We start from the raw sequence: 17,429 nt of genomic DNA, 5'->3' as shown, positions 1-17,429 counted from the left end.
AGGCAAATACAGTAAAAGGGGAATGAGAGTGAGAGAGCCACTTATTGCCGCCTTTTTCTTTAATTCCACTGAAAGAAAAGGCAAAGGAAAAGTAGAAACTTGTGGACAAACCCACCCATTATTCTCACTCTCACTCTGCTTCCAAATGAAATGGATCGGGTCTTCATCTCCGCCACCATTCTCTCTCTCCTTTTCACCTTCTTTCTCGTCATCTCAGGTAATCACATCAATTAATCATCCTCTACTTTCCTTTCTTCTCAATTAGATTTCAATCTTGTCCGATCTTGTCGTTTTTTTTTTTTTGTTGCTGATTCTTTTTCTGATCGACAGAGGTACACTCAACATCGTTCACGATAATCAACAAGTGTCGGCGCACGGTATGGCCCGGAATACTAACGGGCGCCGATAGGCCTGTACTCACCCCCACCGGCTTCACCCTCAAGAGCGGCAAATCCAAGACCCTCTCCGTTCCCCACGCCTGGTCGGGTCGGTTATGGGGTCGGACCCACTGCTCCCGAGACTCCACCGGCAAGTTCTCTTGCGTCACCGGCGATTGCGGTTCCGGCAAGATAGAGTGCGCCGGGAGTGGCGCAATACCCCCCGCCACCCTCGCCGAGTTCACGCTTAACGGCGATCAAGGGCTGGACTTCTATGACGTCAGCCTGGTGGATGGGTACAACCTCCCGATGCTGGTGGTGGCCAAGGGAGGTACAAGAGGGGGATGCAGCTCCACCGGGTGTTTGGTGGATCTGAACGGGGTTTGCCCGGCGGGGCTGAGGGTGGCGCGTGGAAATGGGAGTGCGAGCGTCGCGTGCAAGAGCGCGTGCGAGGCGTTTGGTGATCCCCAGTATTGTTGTAGTGGTGCGTACTCTACGCCGGACACGTGTCCACCGTCGCCGTATTCGGTGTTCTTCAAGCACGCGTGCCCACGTTCGTATAGCTATGCTTACGATGACAAGACCAGCACCTTCACTTGTGCGGGCGCGGACTACATTATCATTTTCTGCCCCTCACCTTTCACGAGGTGAAATTCCTTCATAATCCCTCTGAATTGTTTCTTTCGCTTAAGTTGTTTCTTTATGTGCATGGTTAGTTTAGTCTATTCACTGTCCACGGCAATTGGGGCTCTTTCGTCTGTAGCATACATATATGTATAATCAGTATTATTATTACTAGTATTATTTTCCCTTATCACTTCATATGATAGTTTTTTGTATTATATAATATGATATGATGAAGCATGTGAATTTTATGATTAAAAAAAAAAGCATGTGAATTTTATATTTACATATTAATAAAGTTAAAGCAAATAAGTGTTGAGTGATTAAATGACTTTAGAATAAGATGCTACTTTGTGACTGGAATTTTATAGTTCTTAGGATGTTTGTTGACTATGTAGTTGTAGTTTGGAATTGAATTAGAAATTTAGACCTATAAATTGTGTTTTATAATCTTCCTTTATATCTACTACTTTTTTACAATAAAATATAATGCAGGTAATGGATTTTGAGCAAACATAAAATTACATATATCTGTGTCTTTTGTTGATGAGCAGTGGGTGGTTAAACAAGATATTTTTTTTCATAAAATTAGGGTATACATGCAGTGGCAGAGCCAGGAATTGACTTTAGAGGGGGTAACCAATAACAATAGTATGCTAAGAAAATTCGAACCAAAATTTATACATAGCAAAGGAAAGGTCTTTCCTGAATATTGATTTTTAAAATTTTGAGATCCAGTTAAGGAGAAAAAAATAATTTTTAGTGAGTTAGAAAATAAAGGATGTTTTTGAATTTTGAAAATTTTCTTAAAAGGTTTTTTTATTTTTTATTTTTTTGTAGGGGTTCAGAGTGGGCAATTTTAGAAATGTTAGAACTACAGTATAAAAACTACTAACAACACAAAAGTCCAGTAGGGGCAATTCTCAATGTGGCTCCGCCACTGTATGGTGCAGAAGTGCAATGTGATCATAACATTAATTAGCTAAAGGAGGAACTTTTTATAGGAAACAATAAGCTTCTCCCAAGTATACAAGAGCATAATGTCATGTTCCGCCAATTTGCAAGGAGATTCTGCCTTGGGCGAGCACTGAGGAGGCTTTGCATGGCATGAGTGGAGTTGGGTTTTAGAGTTTTCTAGAAGATTGTGAAGTGTTAGAGAGAGAGGGTAAGAAGATTTCAGAATACTGGAGAGATTGTAGATATTTGTAAAGAGTGAAAGATTTTAAATAGGAAAGAGTTCATAGATTGTAAGTAATTAGTAAATGTTACATGTAGAAAGTTCTAGAGGAAAGATATGATACCAATATATAGGTGAGAAATTCATTTGTAACCCACAACCTCCAGAGGAGAGAGGCTACAAGGGTGAGAGTCAGCCCGCAAGCACGCGAGTGTGCAAGTGGAGTGAGTGCGGCTAGGATAATGGAGAAACTCTCGTTTCCAAGAAAGAATCTTAGTTATGCATTATGATACAGAATGTTAAGCCAATTGAAACAACACACCAGCAATTCTATCATGTGCGTGATTATTCTTTTACCCGTATTGTTCGTGTTGCGTTGCATTAATTATGCATTATGATACAGAATGATAGACAACTTGAACTGATTAGGACCCTAGTCATTGTAGAAAACATTGAGTCCGATATAATAAAGTGATTATATAGAGAAATTGGATTAATATTTTTTAAGATTCTAAAATTATCATTTTTTTAATTTAAATTTTTTTTTTTTTTTTTTTTATGTCAAGCCACATCACTTATTTGTATCATTCCGAATAAAATTTAATAAATTTGTGTACTAGTCTCCTCGGGTGAGCTTTTAATTTATATTTCTTCCTTTTCTTACTATATAATAATTTGCAAGCATCGAAAGCTAATATACAAGCAATATCACTTGAAATAATAGAAGATACAATGCAAATCCACAACCAAATAGCTACGGAAATTGAAAGAACATGAAAGCTACTATGGTAGATCCTAACTACTACTCTCATATTAGTTGTCCACTTCAAAAACTTTGACTCAAAAAAATTGTGAGTCAAAGTTACCGAAGTAGACATCTTATAAGAGATAGTATGTAAGTATATAAAAGGAATATTACTAAAAATGACCTCAAATGACTCAAAAATAAAAGGTAGTAGCGAGTCAAAGTTTTCGAAATGGACAACTAATATGGGACGGAGGTAGTAGTTAGGATCTACCATGGTAGCTTTCATGTTCTTTCAATTTCCGTAGTATTTGGCATTTCAAGAATAAATGTAGAAGTGTTAACATTTCTTAATTGAACAAGCTCTCTCTATATATGGTGCTTTTGGCCGAGGTCTCCAAATATGTACTCCTCTAGCTTGTTATGTATATGTAGAACTATGGTTTATGACATGGCGCAATGTATTTTGGATTTTCCTTTTGTATTATTCTTTGTTTTCAAAATATGACAAAATAAAAATCATTTCTTGCTTTAATTTTTCTTTCTCTACTGAATTTCCATACCAAGGCTCATGAAACATTTAATAGTCTACCTTTTAGCAATTTATAACCTACCAGCTATTTAATGAGCTCTCAACCTAAAAATTGTTAGTCGGGCATAGTTGATGAGTTATGACACCTTTGCTTTGCACAGGTACATTGAATTAGGTTCAGCGTGCTGGTATACATGTCTATTTAATTGTTAGCTGGGCATAGTTAAGTTATGGCACCTTGCCTTTTAGGATGCACACGCACATTGAATTAGGTTCGCCATGCTGGTATACATGTCTATTTAATTAGCATGTGTAGATTGGTTTGAACTTTGAAGTTTTAACTAAGATGATTAACATATATTTAGCAAAATACTGGTGCTTTTAGTATTTCTTCGGAATCAAATTGGGTAACTTGTATGTCTTGAATATAGTACCAATGAAGCTAATGAATATATTTGATGTTTCCTAAGGTGGTCATGAATATTTTTATTGAAGCTCTTTTTAATATTTTGTTTGGATGATCCATCTCTTTCTCTCTCTCTCTCTGACATAATCAAGAAGATTGGTCTATGTCACTATGTGCCTTTTATACACAGCTCAAAGTTACTGGGCTTCATGCTGAATTTTTTTGATAACGATCAGATTTAAGTAATACTATCAGTATGTCATGAATTACCAGACTTGAATTCATTTAGAATTATAAGCATCTCTTTGCTCTCTCTCTCTCTTTTCCTTATTGCCGATTGACTATCGATCTCCCACATTTTCTGAAAATATCCCTCTTTGATCATTTGGAAATTCCCGAATTAGTATCCCTGGCAATGGTTAGAGAGTTAGGAGTTAGGAGTTAGTGGGCGGTTAGGGGGTTCGAACCTAGGAGCATAGGGTAGCGGGAAGGGGAATTCTCTTTCACCCATTTAGAAGTAGTTGTGATTTTGTTCAACAGAAAGGCATATCTCTGTTCATGAATAATGGGCCGACCTTGTTAAATGGAAAGCAGAAAGGTCAGGTAGAATGAACTTAGACGCCCTCTTCATTTTTGACTTGTGGATCTCTTGCAGGGTGGTTTTGTTTTTTTGCTTTTTAGCATGCGCTCATACACTTCAAGAGAGCACTGCAGTTCTCTATCCACCAGAATTCTGTATGCTTTTCTTTTGGTGAAATCTATCCTCTGCTTTGCTGCCATCATGTGCGCCCCACATCAATGATGGATCGTGAGACTCGAGAGAGAGGGAGAGGGAGGGAGGGGAGAGAGACTTTCTAGCTATTTGGTTGTTTAATTGAAAAGAAAAATGCTTGCCTGTCATCTATCCCCAATGTGACAACAAATGTGGTAAGAAATGCAATTGGCCAAAAACTCTCTCATATTTCTGAAACCACTTGACTCTCATATGATGCTTATTTGGCATTGAATTTTTATTTTTATTTTAACTTTCTAAGTGCTCGTTTAGTTGTCAAAGATTACGTCCACTAAAATGTTTGTTTCGCAGCTTTTAGTGGTTTGCAGTGTCCATGTGTTGGAGAAATTATCCTCCATTTGTTTATTATCATGTTTAATGATAATGTTGCTTTCCCGAATGGTTTCTTTTTTATACTGAATGATAAGTTCTGGTTGATATTAAATTTTATGGGTCTTCAGTTTGAGGGTAGAGCTACACCGACATCAATTTGCAACCCTCTTAACAGCTTTCCAATTTGATGGGAACTGGGATAAAGTCTGTTTTGGACAATTGACTTGCATTCAACTCAATTTTAAGTTCTTTGTTGACTTTTTGGCTCAATTCTGATGTCAGCACTTGCATCATCCATTTACATCATTCATTGCATCATCATCTTGGCCTCCAAGATTTGTATTCAGCAAGCTTCCTGTATGTGATCTCCAAGCTGTGCTTTCCATGCGTGATCACCAAGTTCTCAGTCTGTGTGATGGAATGTTGGCTATAAATAGCCTAGCCCATGGCATCCAAGTATCATCCAAAAATTTGAGAGTGAATTGCTTAGTAAAGAAAAACAAAGAGTTGGAGAGTTTTGAGTGTAATTGGGTTTTGGGTGTGAGCCACTTAAGCATTTTATCTCTTTATTTCCATAGTGAAATATTGTTCTGTCTTCTCCCCGTGGATGTAGGCACAGCCGAACCACGTAAATCCTTGTCTCGTTTGTGTGTGCGCTTCATTTATTTTCTTGTCGTTTATTTTTCTCTTATTCTCATAAACTCCTACTCGATCCTTATTTCCATAACAAACTGGTATCAGAGCTCGGTTTATGTATTGTGTACAGATACTGTTATCACATACGGTATTGTTAATAGATATTTTTTGGGTACTGTTCACAAATACGGTACTATTCACTGAGGAATTTTTTGGGGGAGTTTTTTGAGATGTCAACTAGATATGAAATTTAGAAATTTGATGGCAAGATTAGTTTCAGTCTTTGGCGCATCAAGATGCAGGTTCTGCTGACTCAACAAGGTCTAAAGAATGTGCTGTTCAGGAAGGACAAGTTGCCAGAAACTATGTCCAATGAAGACAAGGATGAGGTTGATGAAAAGGCGCGCAGTGCGATTCTCCTGAATCTTGTTGATGAGGTGTTGCGTGAAGTTATTGATGAAGACACGGCGGCAAAGTTGTGGCTGAAATTGGAGAGTCTGCACATGACGAAGTCTTTCACCAACAGACTTTACTTGAAACAGAGACTCTACACCCTTCGTATGAAGGAATGTATGCCTCTTAAGGAACATGTTGATAATTTCAATTCTATTATTATGGATCTGAAATATACTGATATTAAAATTGATGAAGAAGATCAGGCCCTTATTTTCTTGTGTTCTTTGCCTCCTTCCTATGAGCATTTTGTTACCACATTGTTCTGTGGAAAAGATACCATTAGTATGGAGGATGTTAAATCCTCATTGAACTCTCAAGAGTTGAGAAAAAAGGTGTCTGGAAATAATGGAGATGAACAGGTCGAGGGTCTGGTTGTGAGGGAAAGAAGTGAGAAAAAGGGCTATGGTAGTAGGGGCAAATCAAGATCTAAATCTAGGTCTCATAAAGATACTGAATGTTATTATTATCATCAAAAAGGGCACATTAAGTGGAATTGTCCAAAATTGGAAAATAAGAAGAAAGATAAAAAGGATAAAAAGGAGTCTAAGGATAAATCCACTAGTAATTCTTCTGATATTGTTGGGGTTGCTGAGGAAAGTTCCTCGGATGTTGAAAATGTTCTTTCAGTTTCTGTCAGTGATTGTCACTTCAGTAGTGAATGGATTCTTGATTCTGGTTGTTCCTATCATATGTGTCCCAATATGGACTGGTTTTCTACTTACCGTTATGTTGATGGTGGTACTGTCTTAATGGGGAACGACAATCCCTGTAAGACTGTTGGCATAGGCACAATCCAAATTAAGATGCATGATGGTATTGTTAGAACTTTAACTGATGTTTTGCATGTTCCAGATTTGAAAAAGAATTTAATTTCTCTTGGTACTCTTGACTCTAATGGTTATAAGTTTTCAGCTGAAGGTGGAGTTTTGAGAGTTTCTGAAGGTGCTCTTACTATGCTTAAGGGAAAACAGAGAAAATGCCTCTATTTTTTGCAGGGTAGTACTGTGACAGGCGCTGCTTCAGTATCTTCCTCAGTTGATCAAGATTCAGAAACTACCCATCTATGGCATATGCGTTTAGGGCATATGAGTGAGAGGGGTTTGACAGAATTGAGCAAACGAGGTTTGCTAGGTGGACAGAGGACAGGAAAGTTGGACTTTTGCGAGCATTGTGTCTTTGGCAAGTAGAAGAGACTCAAGTTCAGTACAGCTGTTCACAGGACCAAGGGCACTATTGATTACATTCATTCAGATCTTTGGGGTCCTTCCAGAGTTCCCTCTTTTGGTGATTAACGATATATGTTGACTTCTTCTCCAAGAAAGTCTGGATTTATATCTTGAAGCAAAAACATGAAGTGTTCCTTAAATTTAAACAGTGGAAGGCCATGATTGAAAAGCAGACCGGAAAGAAGATCAAGCGTCTCAGAATAGATAACGATTTAGAATTTTGCTCAGGAGAGTTTGACGAGTTCTGCAGTAATGAAGGCATTGTCAGACACCATACAGTTCGAAAGACTCCACAACAGAATGGTGTAGCAGAACGCATGAATAGAACTCTCTTGGAAAGAGCTCATTGTATGCTTTTCAATGCTGGGTTGTCTAAGGGATTTTGGGTTGAAGTAGTCAACACAGCTTGCTATCTGGTGAACAGGTCACCATCGACTGCTGTTGAGTGTAAAACACCTGAAGAGGTACGGTCTGGTACTCCTGCTGATTATTCTAATTTAAGAATTTTTGGATGTCCTGCTTATGCTCATGTTAATGAAGGAAAACTTGAGCCTAGAGCCAAGAAATGTATTTTTATTGGCTATACATTCGGGGTGAAGGGATACAGGTTGTGGTGTCCTGATCCAAAGTCACCTAAGTTTATTACCAGCAGAGATGTTACTTTTGATGAGTTTGCTTTACTTCACCCGAGAAATGAGTCTTTTGTTACAGGTGAATCTCAGGTGTTAAGCAGCAGGTGGAGCATGATTTTGAAGCTCCAGAGAAACAAGACAGCACTCCAGTTCAGCCCGATGTTGAAGAGGTGCAGAATGATCAAATACTAGATGAGCAACAGTATAGTATTGCTACAGGGAGACAGAAAAGGTGGATTAAACCTCCTGAGAGGTATGCTTATGCAGATTTAGTTGCTTATGCTTTGTCTGTGGCAGAAAATTTTGAATATAAAGAGCCTTCCACCTACCAAGAAGCTGTTACAGGAAACGAATCTGCCAAATGGACTGTTGCTATGACTGAGGAGATTGAATCTCTTCACAAGAATCAGACGTGGGAGTTGGTGAAACCTCCTAAAGGCCAGAAAATTGTTGGTTGCAAATGGGTCTTCAAGAAAAAGGAAGGAACTCCAGGTGTTGAAGATGCAAGGTACAAAGCACGTTTGGTGGCAAAGGGTTATAGTCAGAGAGAAGGTGTGGATTTCAATGAAGTTTTCTCACCAGTTGTGAAACACACCTCTATCCGCGTGTTACTTGCCATGGTTGCTCTATTTGACTTAGAGCTTGAGCAACTTGATGTCAAAACAGCTTTTCTACATGGTGAGCTTGAAGAAGAAATTTATATGCATCAGCCAGAGGGGTTTGTTGTTCAGGGAAAGGAAGACCATGTTTGTTTGTTGAAGAAATCCTTGTATGGGTTGAAGCAATCTCCAAGGCAGTGGTACAAGAGGTTCGACACTTTTATGGTTGGACATGGCTATTTAAGAAGTAGCTATGACAGTTGTGTCTACTACCGGAAGCTCTCAGATGGTTTTTTTGTATACTTGTTGCTATATGTTGACGATATGCTTATTGCTGCAAAAGACATGTCAGAAATCAACAAGTTAAAATCTCAGTTGAATACTGAATTTGAGATGAAAGATCTCGGTGCAGTGAAGAAGATTTTGGGCATGGAAATTCAAAGGGATCGTCAAGCTGGCAGATTGAGTTTGTCACAGAAGAGTTATATTGAGAAAGTGCTTAAGCGGTTCAACATGCAGAATTCCAAGCCTGTGAGCACACCACTTGCTGCTCATTTTCGTCTTTCTGCAGCTTTATCACCGCAGTCTAAAGAAGAGAAGGAGCACATGTCACGTGTTCCTTATGCTAGTGCAGTTGGTAGCTTGATCTATGCAATGGTTTGCGCTCGCCCTGATATTTCACATGCAGTTAGTGTAGTTAGCAGATATATGGATAATCTAGGAAAAGAGCATTGGCTAGCCGTGACGTGGATTCTTCGGTATTTGAAAGGTATTGCAGATATTAGCTTAGTTTATCAGAAGAGCAGTGATGATTTTGGCAGTGTTGTTGGTTTTGTGGACTCCGACTACGCTGGTGATTTAGATAGAAGAAGATCTCTGACAGGATACGTCTTCACTCTCTCAGGTTGTGCAGTTAGTTGGAAAGCAACTTTGCAATCCACAGTTGCTCACTCTACTACAGAAGCAGAATATATGGCGGCCACTGAAGCAGTGAAGGAAACCATTTGGTTGAGAGGTTTGGTTAGTATTTTGGGTTTGTAGCAGAGCTCAACTGTTATTTATTGTGACAGTTAGAGTGCGATATATTTGACCAAAAATCAAATGTATCACGAGAGAACCAAACACATTGATGTCAGATATCATTTTATTCGGGATGTCATATCAGAAGGAATTACTACATTGAAGAAAATTGGCACAACTGAAAATCCGACGGATATGATGACTAAGTCTATTCCGGCTCTCAAGTTCAAGCATTGCTTGGACTTGGTTGGTATTCTCAAATGTTGAAATTGCCCTTAGGGGCTTAGTGGAGAAGATAGTTTGTTTTGCAGAGATATAGTGGCTCATTGAATTTTCGCCAAGGTGGAGATTTGTTGACTTTTTGGCTCAATTCTGATGTCAGCACTTGCATCATCCATTTACATCATTCATTGCATCATCATCTTGCCCTCCGAGATTTGTATTCAGCAAGCTTCCTGCGCGTGATCTCCAAGTTGTGCTTTCCATGCGTGATCACCAAGTTCTCAATCTGTGTGATGGAATGTTGGCTATAAATAGCCTAGCCCATGGCATCCAAGTATCATCAAAAAATTTGAAAGTGAATTGCTTAGTAAAGAAAAACAAAGAGTTGGAGAGTTTTGAGTGTAATTGGGTTTTGGGTTTAGCCACTTAAGCATTGTATATCTTTAATTCCATAGTGAAATATTGTTCTGTCTTCTCCCCGCGGATGTAGGTACAGCCGAATCACGTAAATCCTTGTCTCGTTTGTGTGTGCGCTTTATTTATTTTCTTGTCGTTATTTTTCACTTGTTCTCATAAACTCCTACTCGATCCTTATTTCTATAATATTCTTCAAATTATTTTCCTGGGATCTAATAGATCTATAGATATCAACAAATAATTAACTAATAGAAACATCATGTTGGTTTTAATAATTTCACTTTTGCTTGCAGTGGATCAGTTTTACTTGTAAAATTGAACGAGTGTGGTTAAATGCCTAGAGTGGGTATTGGAGGTTTAACATTAAAGAATAGGAATTGTACTTCAGTACTTGGAAGAAGCTGGTACAATATGCATGCATTGTTCTTAAATGCACAAATAACCAAAGGGTTCTATTTCTGAAATTGATGATTCCTGTCCTGTCTGAACTCTATTAGTGGAAATCTGCTTCAACATATCCATAAAGACCTTCAGATGTAAAGCAGATAATGGTCAAAAGCTATTACATCAATTAGATTTTTTCACGCCATTGGTCTGAATGAATAGGCTCAGGCTCAATACATTAAAAGAACAATATAGAGTTTATTTATATCTTGTTAAATGTTATTTTTGTGTGATTATTGCAGCCAAAAATTGCTGGGAGCAAGAAGGGAAGTAGCAGAGCTGCCACTAGTTAATAAAACAATGATGTATATTCATGGGAGCAGTGTTTCACCACCAGGTTCTGTTCCAGTACAAATTGTGGCCTGTGCTGTCTCTGTTCTAGCAGCAATATTGCAGTTTTGGCTGCTTCTATAACTCCCTATCACTAACACTGGTGGACAGTTTCAGGCTGATTCACCAAAAAATGCAGATGAAGGAAGAATGGGTTTCATCTTTTGAGCTTTATTGCTGTCCTAGTTCCCTCATTCACTTGACCAAGGATTCTACATACTGTGGGATCAGAAAAATTCCTTCAAGTAACTCTGTAAATATCTTGTTTGCTGCTTTTTTTTTTTTTTTTTTTCTACCTCTTCAGATTTACTGTTTGTCTATCTTGCCCACAATTTCAATGTATAGGAGATTCAATTAGTTAGAATTATAATTAGAAAATCTGTTGGTCTTCGGGATTTTTGATGTTGCTGAACCCCACCAAATATTCCACTTCCACCACGGTAGACGGGAGATCTTACGAAGTTTCAGTTTACCCAGGTACACACACTACTCCATGAAGTTGAACAACTTATCCTTAGACATGTTCTCCATCTCTAACGTCAGAGAACTGAAATATATCATGTACTATTGCATAAAACCTCATGTTTTGACTCTTCTCAACTCATTTTGAGCAACATAATTAGAGTTTGCATAAAAATCGATCTTTGGCCAATCTTGTTTGAGAAACTTGGCATTCCCAGTCAAATGTATATACATGTTATGGGTTGTTTTGAAATACTGCTCCATATTCCACATCAACCTTTTGAATTCCTTGCGCTTTTTAAGTGCAACAAAGTGGCTTAAAGAAAAGCAGAGGCAAAACCAAAACATTTTCCAATGCATTGTGAAGGAACACAAAACCTGTTAAGCTTTCTAAATGCAAAATCAAATGCAAGCTTGGTCGGTTCAGTATAAGAATTAGTCCAGGTTTCGATTTTCCACCATGTGATGGATGTGATTAGAGTTTAAAAATTATACTACATGCATGTGAACAATGTGTCGCGGACTTAATATTCTTATGGAAGTCGGTGACATAAGAGATCTTATGAGGTGCATGGTCTAACATAATCACATGTGACACCTATTTTTCTTTCGCGTAATGATGCAACAACGATTGGTTTTTATTGTGATTCTAATTAGAATTGCAACAAGAATTCTTTGTAAAAAAAAAGAGATAAGAATGGACTCTCTCTCTCGTCATTAAGTGTTTCATTAGTAGCTGTTATATTAGTCGGTACAAAATTTCGATTGACATTTATATTATTTTTCTTAGCTTTTTCGTTTTTTTGGTAGATCAATGACTGTTCCACCACGTTTCAGGTTGTGAACATTTCAAACTTAACATCAAAATGATCCACTTTAATTGTCAGCCACATTAAAAAAGAAAAAAAGCAAATCAATAGAGAACAAAATTGTCCTTAAAAGTTAAATTCTGTTGCAAAAGTCACTCCTCGTTTACCCTCTAATTCTCTCTAAAAATTTGCTAGAAAATCAAACATGGGACTTTGCTTCATGTAAAGTGTGAATCGAATGGTCTCTGCTCCGTGTGTTGTGGGCTCCCGAGGATGTAAATCTCAAAAGGTGTCAAATTAAGCAAACATCATCATTTGCAAAAATTTACTTTTAAGTTTAAAAAAAAGGAGTAGGGAGCTGGAAAAGGAATTTCTTTTGACCGACTCTGTGTCTTTTCTCGAGAAAAATAAAAAAGAAAAGGAAGAGGAAAACACTAATGTTTTATTTGTTTAATTCTACTTTGCATGTATTCGAAAAATAGCCCCAACAATAAGCTAAAAGCCCTGGTTCGAGCTCCTTAGTAGGAATTTTGAAGCACATTTTTGTCCCATATTTTTATTTGCTTTTAAATCGAAGGTTCAACCAGCGGATATGTGACATCAGTGCAAAAATGTTACATTCTTGAATTAAAATTTTTTGAGTTTTTGACTGCTGTTTCATTTTAATGCAAATGTGTTGGATAATGTGTTGCATTTTCAACGTGATGTTTATTTCGGTTTTTTTCATTAAAATAGTTGGAAAGTAGTGTACAAAATTGAGTTAGGCAGAGGATCCAATATCAATTGTCATAGATACCTGCTGATGCGGGACATAAAGCCCCGCATTGTTCCATCATTTCCTCACAGTGTTCGCTCCATTATTGCACTCTTTCTACTTTTACTTTCCCTCCAATACCATCTTTAATAGTAGTAACATCTAATTAACTCACAAACAAATAAAATAAAATCCTACCAACCTTCTCTTCCTCTGTTCAATACATGGATATGTCTTCAGCTCTCATTTTCAGCATTTCTTTTCATCTCCTTTTGCTTTCAAGAGGTAAATACAACTATTCTTTGAACTGCCTTTCTCTCACATGTATGTTCCTCTCTACAATGCGCACACATATATCACTAGAAGAAATTTAGTTTAAAATCTTAGATTCTAAATCCGAGCAGCGATCTTGAGTTTTTGTTGTTGTTCTTGTTGTTCAGGAAATCTGGAGTAATTAAGTAATAAAATTTTACTTTTCAGGTGTTTTAGGGGCTACATTTACCTTTGTGAACAAATGTGAGTACACAGTATGGCCAGGAATTCTTGCAAACGCAGGCACTCCTACACTCGACACCACAGGATTCGAGCTCCCACAACACACCTCACGCTCCTTCCAAGCTCCGACTGGTTGGTCCGGCCGCTTCTGGGGTCGAACCGGATGCAACTTTGACCAAACGGGTTCTGGGTCGTGCAACACAGCGGACTGTGGGTCGGGCCAGGTGGAGTGCAACGGCGCTGGAGCGGCTCCGCCGGCCACACTGGCAGAGTTCAGCCTCGGGACTGGTGGGCAAGATTTCTATGACGTCAGCCTCGTGGACGGGTACAACATTCCGTTGTTAGTCGAAGCGAGTGGCGGGTCGGGTATGTGTGCGTCGACTGGGTGTTTGGAAGACCTGAACAGGCAGTGTCCGGTTGAGTTGAGGTTCGGTGACGGTGAGGCTTGTAGAAGCGCGTGCGAAGTGTTTGGGAGTCCCGAGTACTGTTGTAGCGGCGCGTACAATTCACCCGCCGCTTGTAAGCCGTCGGTGTACTCGGAGATGTTCAAGTCGGCTTGTCCCAGATCATACAGCTACGCTTACGATGATCCTACCAGCACATTTACGTGTACAGGTGCTGATTATACGATGACGTTTTGTCCCTCCATGCCAAGGTGAAGTACCTTACTTATTCTTTTGATATTACTATGATTATGTTAGCTAAATCTGTAACACACTTACATATACTTATACAATTCACTATTTTTATTTATTAAAAATTTTGAGTACAGAAAGGATAAGTGTGAATTTAATTCCAAGTTCAATATGTATATTTATGTAATAATTACAGGTTGATTTTTATATGGGCAAACAACGACTAATATGTTTTTGTTTATACGAGAATTAATTTGAAAATTTTGAATTATTTGTTGAGATGTGTAGTAATTAATTGCTAGTTATGTTTGGTTACATAAAATTAATGTCTTGAAATTGAGTTCATTTTTTTTTTTTTTTTTAAATTTAAATTTATTTACCATACAAATTGAACATTGAGGGCCATTACATTAACCATTAATATCTGTAAAGCTCATTTAATATACATTTGGTATGTACATTTATCTGAATATTTATGTAATGTGTGTGTCATTTTTGGTACGCAGTCAAAAATCTTCAAAAGATTCATCGTCAGGTACCACAACGGCAGGGTTAGGGTCAGGGTCGGATATGACAGTCTCCGATTCAGGGTCAGGATCTGAAGCTATATTGGCTGATGGATCATGGTTAGCTGGTTTGGCTATGGGTCATTCAACCAGGGCTCTCTCTGCTACTGCATTGCATTTTGCACTGACTGCCTCTTCAACTCTCTCTCTCATCCTCTCTTTGCTTTACTTGTAGTCTCTAGCGCTCTCGTGGATTTTGGCTCTTCAGCGCATTGGATTAAACTCTAGCACCTTTGATAGATTCATCCACATTGTAAACCACCCACCTTTAGATTCTCCCAGTTATGCAATGTTTATATGCTTGGAAGTGTTCTTCATTTTTCTATGATTTGGACTTTTTTTTCTTTTTCCTTATTTTTTTTTTCCTTCTTTCAAGATTGTGGTTTTTGTGGAGCTTAAAGCAACAAGTGATTAGTGTTATCTTAGAGCATATATCTAATTGGCATTTTTTGTTTATTTTCATACCCAAAGGATTATTAATTACAACCTGACAGAGATGTGGTGTAACGAACGGTTATAAATATTCCACCAAAATACATATATCAATCTTTTAGTTTTATTATAAGTTCACTTTGTTTTAATAGAACATTTATAATCATATGTGAAAAGCGAGTCACTGACTCACTTGTTAGGAAACACGGACACTTCTATGAAGGAGGCGTACCCGTATCGTACCCGTGTCGGACACCGACACTCCTCGAATATATGTCCGACACTTCATATACGTGTCGATAAATAAAAATTAATTTTATTATTTCGGACACTTCGCCAACACTTGCTGGACACTTCTAACACAAGTCTATCTAATAATCTTAAAAATAATATAAATACTATCATAAAAAGTAATAAAATAATGATACATATGATATAAAAAATTATTATAATAATGACATAATTTCATTTTCTAACTTATTTCATAGCAACTCTTACTATAAAAATTATAAATAAATTAAAGTTTTATAATACTATTACTGAATAAATGTATAAAAATAAAAATTTATATTTATATGTAGCTGTGTCCGTGCCGTACCCGTGTTCTACTCTTTTAAAATTTGACATATCAACGTATCTATGTTGTATCGTGTCCGTGCTACATAACTCACTTTTCATACCCAACGCATTTGGGAAGGGGTGGGCCAACAGGGGCCTCCCAACTTTTTTTAAAAATATTATACCTAAATTTCATTAAAAATTTCATTTGGCCCCTTCCAATTTTTTCAAAATATTTATATAGTGATGCAAAATAGATAGTTTGAAAATAAATTTAGTACGTGTAATCGTTAATATTTCTTTCCAATTTTTTCAAAATTTTATTTGAGAATTAAAAAATTTAAGTTCATTATTATTGTAGTCGTTTTCACAACACATTGTTATTTTATTTACGTATGCATTTTTACAATATCTATAATATTAATTCAAGAAAAAAAAAGGGATAAAAATCACTAATATTTCCTCATGTTTAATTAAAATGCATTAAGCATTTCTTGTCAAAACTTTTTTGCAAAATGATATTTACAAGAAAATATCTATAATTACATAACAAACTTTATTGGCATCTTGTTTAATTTAAAATTATTTTGTTTACTTAAAATTCATTTTTTTTTTTTCTAATCTTTCATCTAGGTATATCTTTCCCAAGTGAAATCAAAGTACTCAATTTTTTTCTTACAAAAATTATATTTTTAAAAAACTAAAACAATTGATGAAGAAAAATTAATTCTTTAATAATGTTTATTTCTTTACCTTTTCTCTTTTTAATTGCAACTCATTGTATTTTCTCTATATTCTTCTTTCTAATATCAGTTTTTCGTCTACTATTAACTTGTATTTTTCTCATTTTAAAATTTTCTCAAAGTTTATATACTAGGACTAGTATTTAAACAAAATTATATTACAATTGATTTAAAAAAAAAAAAAAATCAACTTTAGTTACATAGTACAAATATGACGCTAAACCTAAATTTTCTAGCTCCACCCCTGCTTGGAGGGAGGTTGTGCATGGCGTCTTGTAGAGTAGTATAGAAAATTATGGAGTGTAGAGAGACTTGGAGGATTCTAAAGTTTTAGAGGACTTGTAAATAGTTGTAGAGAGTACATAAAATTTTAGAGAATTTTGTAGTGTTATAAATGTTTAGAATGTGTGGAAAGTTTTAAAGAGTTGCGAAGATACCTATAAATAGGTGAGACTTATTTGTAATTAACAAGCACTAAGATTTAGCCGTAACAAGCTCCAAGAGCAATAGTGAGAAGCTCTAAAAGTGAGAGAACCTTGTACATTAGGTAGTAAATAGGAGTGTATGGGTGTGCAACCCCAACTGAGACAGGAAAATTGCTACGGATCTCCCATTCGCTCAAGAACTCTATTATCACCCTCACAAATGAATGCTGCTCTGGTTGTTTCACATTGTCTTCGAACCGAATTGAATTAAAGCAATGGCCTTCTATCAACTTTTCTTTATTTGTAATAAAAAAATTAAATGTCCCAAAAATGTATTACAAATTCCACAATCTGTTTGAAATTTCATTCATTTGTTTGTGTCAATTGGTATGTTTAGTTAATGAAAATGTAACATCCAATAACATTTGTCTAATTTAACTTTCATAATACTGACAACAAATTTAAAAATTATATTTTTATTGGTGTGTAGACTAATAAGATAGTATGTGTGACACACCCAATATCTTTTTCATTCACAATTACTTCTTGATTACCTTAAAAATGCACTATTTAACCATTTTAAAAGAGGTGATTTTTAGTGA

The 17,429-nt window shown here is 36.8% G+C and overlaps 2 protein-coding genes across 4 annotated transcripts; both read left to right on the top strand.

Moving 5' to 3' along the window:
- The first annotated feature begins 24 nt into the window (after positions 1–24).
- LOC132293861 (thaumatin-like protein 1b) lies at positions 25–11,550 on the top strand. 3 transcript variants are annotated; one of them, XM_059791506.1, is made up of 4 exons: positions 25–217; positions 331–1,024; positions 10,861–10,955; positions 11,060–11,550. In XM_059791506.1, exons 1-4 carry the CDS (start codon positions 151–153, stop codon positions 11,068–11,070), a joined length of 867 nt encoding a protein of 288 aa, XP_059647489.1. In that variant the 5' UTR covers positions 25–150; the 3' UTR covers positions 11,071–11,550. The 3 variants fall into 3 exon arrangements, with proteins under 3 accessions (XP_059647489.1, XP_059647490.1, XP_059647487.1); XM_059791507.1 differs by having other exon boundaries at positions 26–217; positions 11,066–11,550; XM_059791504.1 differs by having other exon boundaries at positions 26–217; positions 10,861–11,550.
- Positions 11,551–13,052: 1,502 nt separating this feature from the next.
- On the top strand, positions 13,053–15,101 carry LOC132293860 (thaumatin-like protein 1). The gene is made up of 3 exons (XM_059791503.1): positions 13,053–13,258; positions 13,454–14,123; positions 14,610–15,101. Exons 1-3 carry the CDS (start codon positions 13,198–13,200, stop codon positions 14,842–14,844), a joined length of 966 nt encoding a protein of 321 aa, XP_059647486.1. The 5' UTR covers positions 13,053–13,197; the 3' UTR covers positions 14,845–15,101.
- Positions 15,102–17,429: the final 2,328 nt, after the last annotated feature.

The sequence above is a fragment of the Cornus florida genome, unplaced genomic scaffold (genome assembly GCF_030987335.1).
Source record: "Cornus florida cultivar Cherokee Brave unplaced genomic scaffold, ASM3098733v1 CherokeeBrave_3.0.0_Hap2_Chr02, whole genome shotgun sequence".
In the NCBI taxonomy this organism is placed as follows: Eukaryota; Viridiplantae; Streptophyta; class Magnoliopsida; order Cornales; family Cornaceae; genus Cornus; species Cornus florida.
The sequence above is the reverse complement of the archived record's forward strand: the minus strand, read 5'-3'. Positions and strand labels throughout refer to the sequence as shown.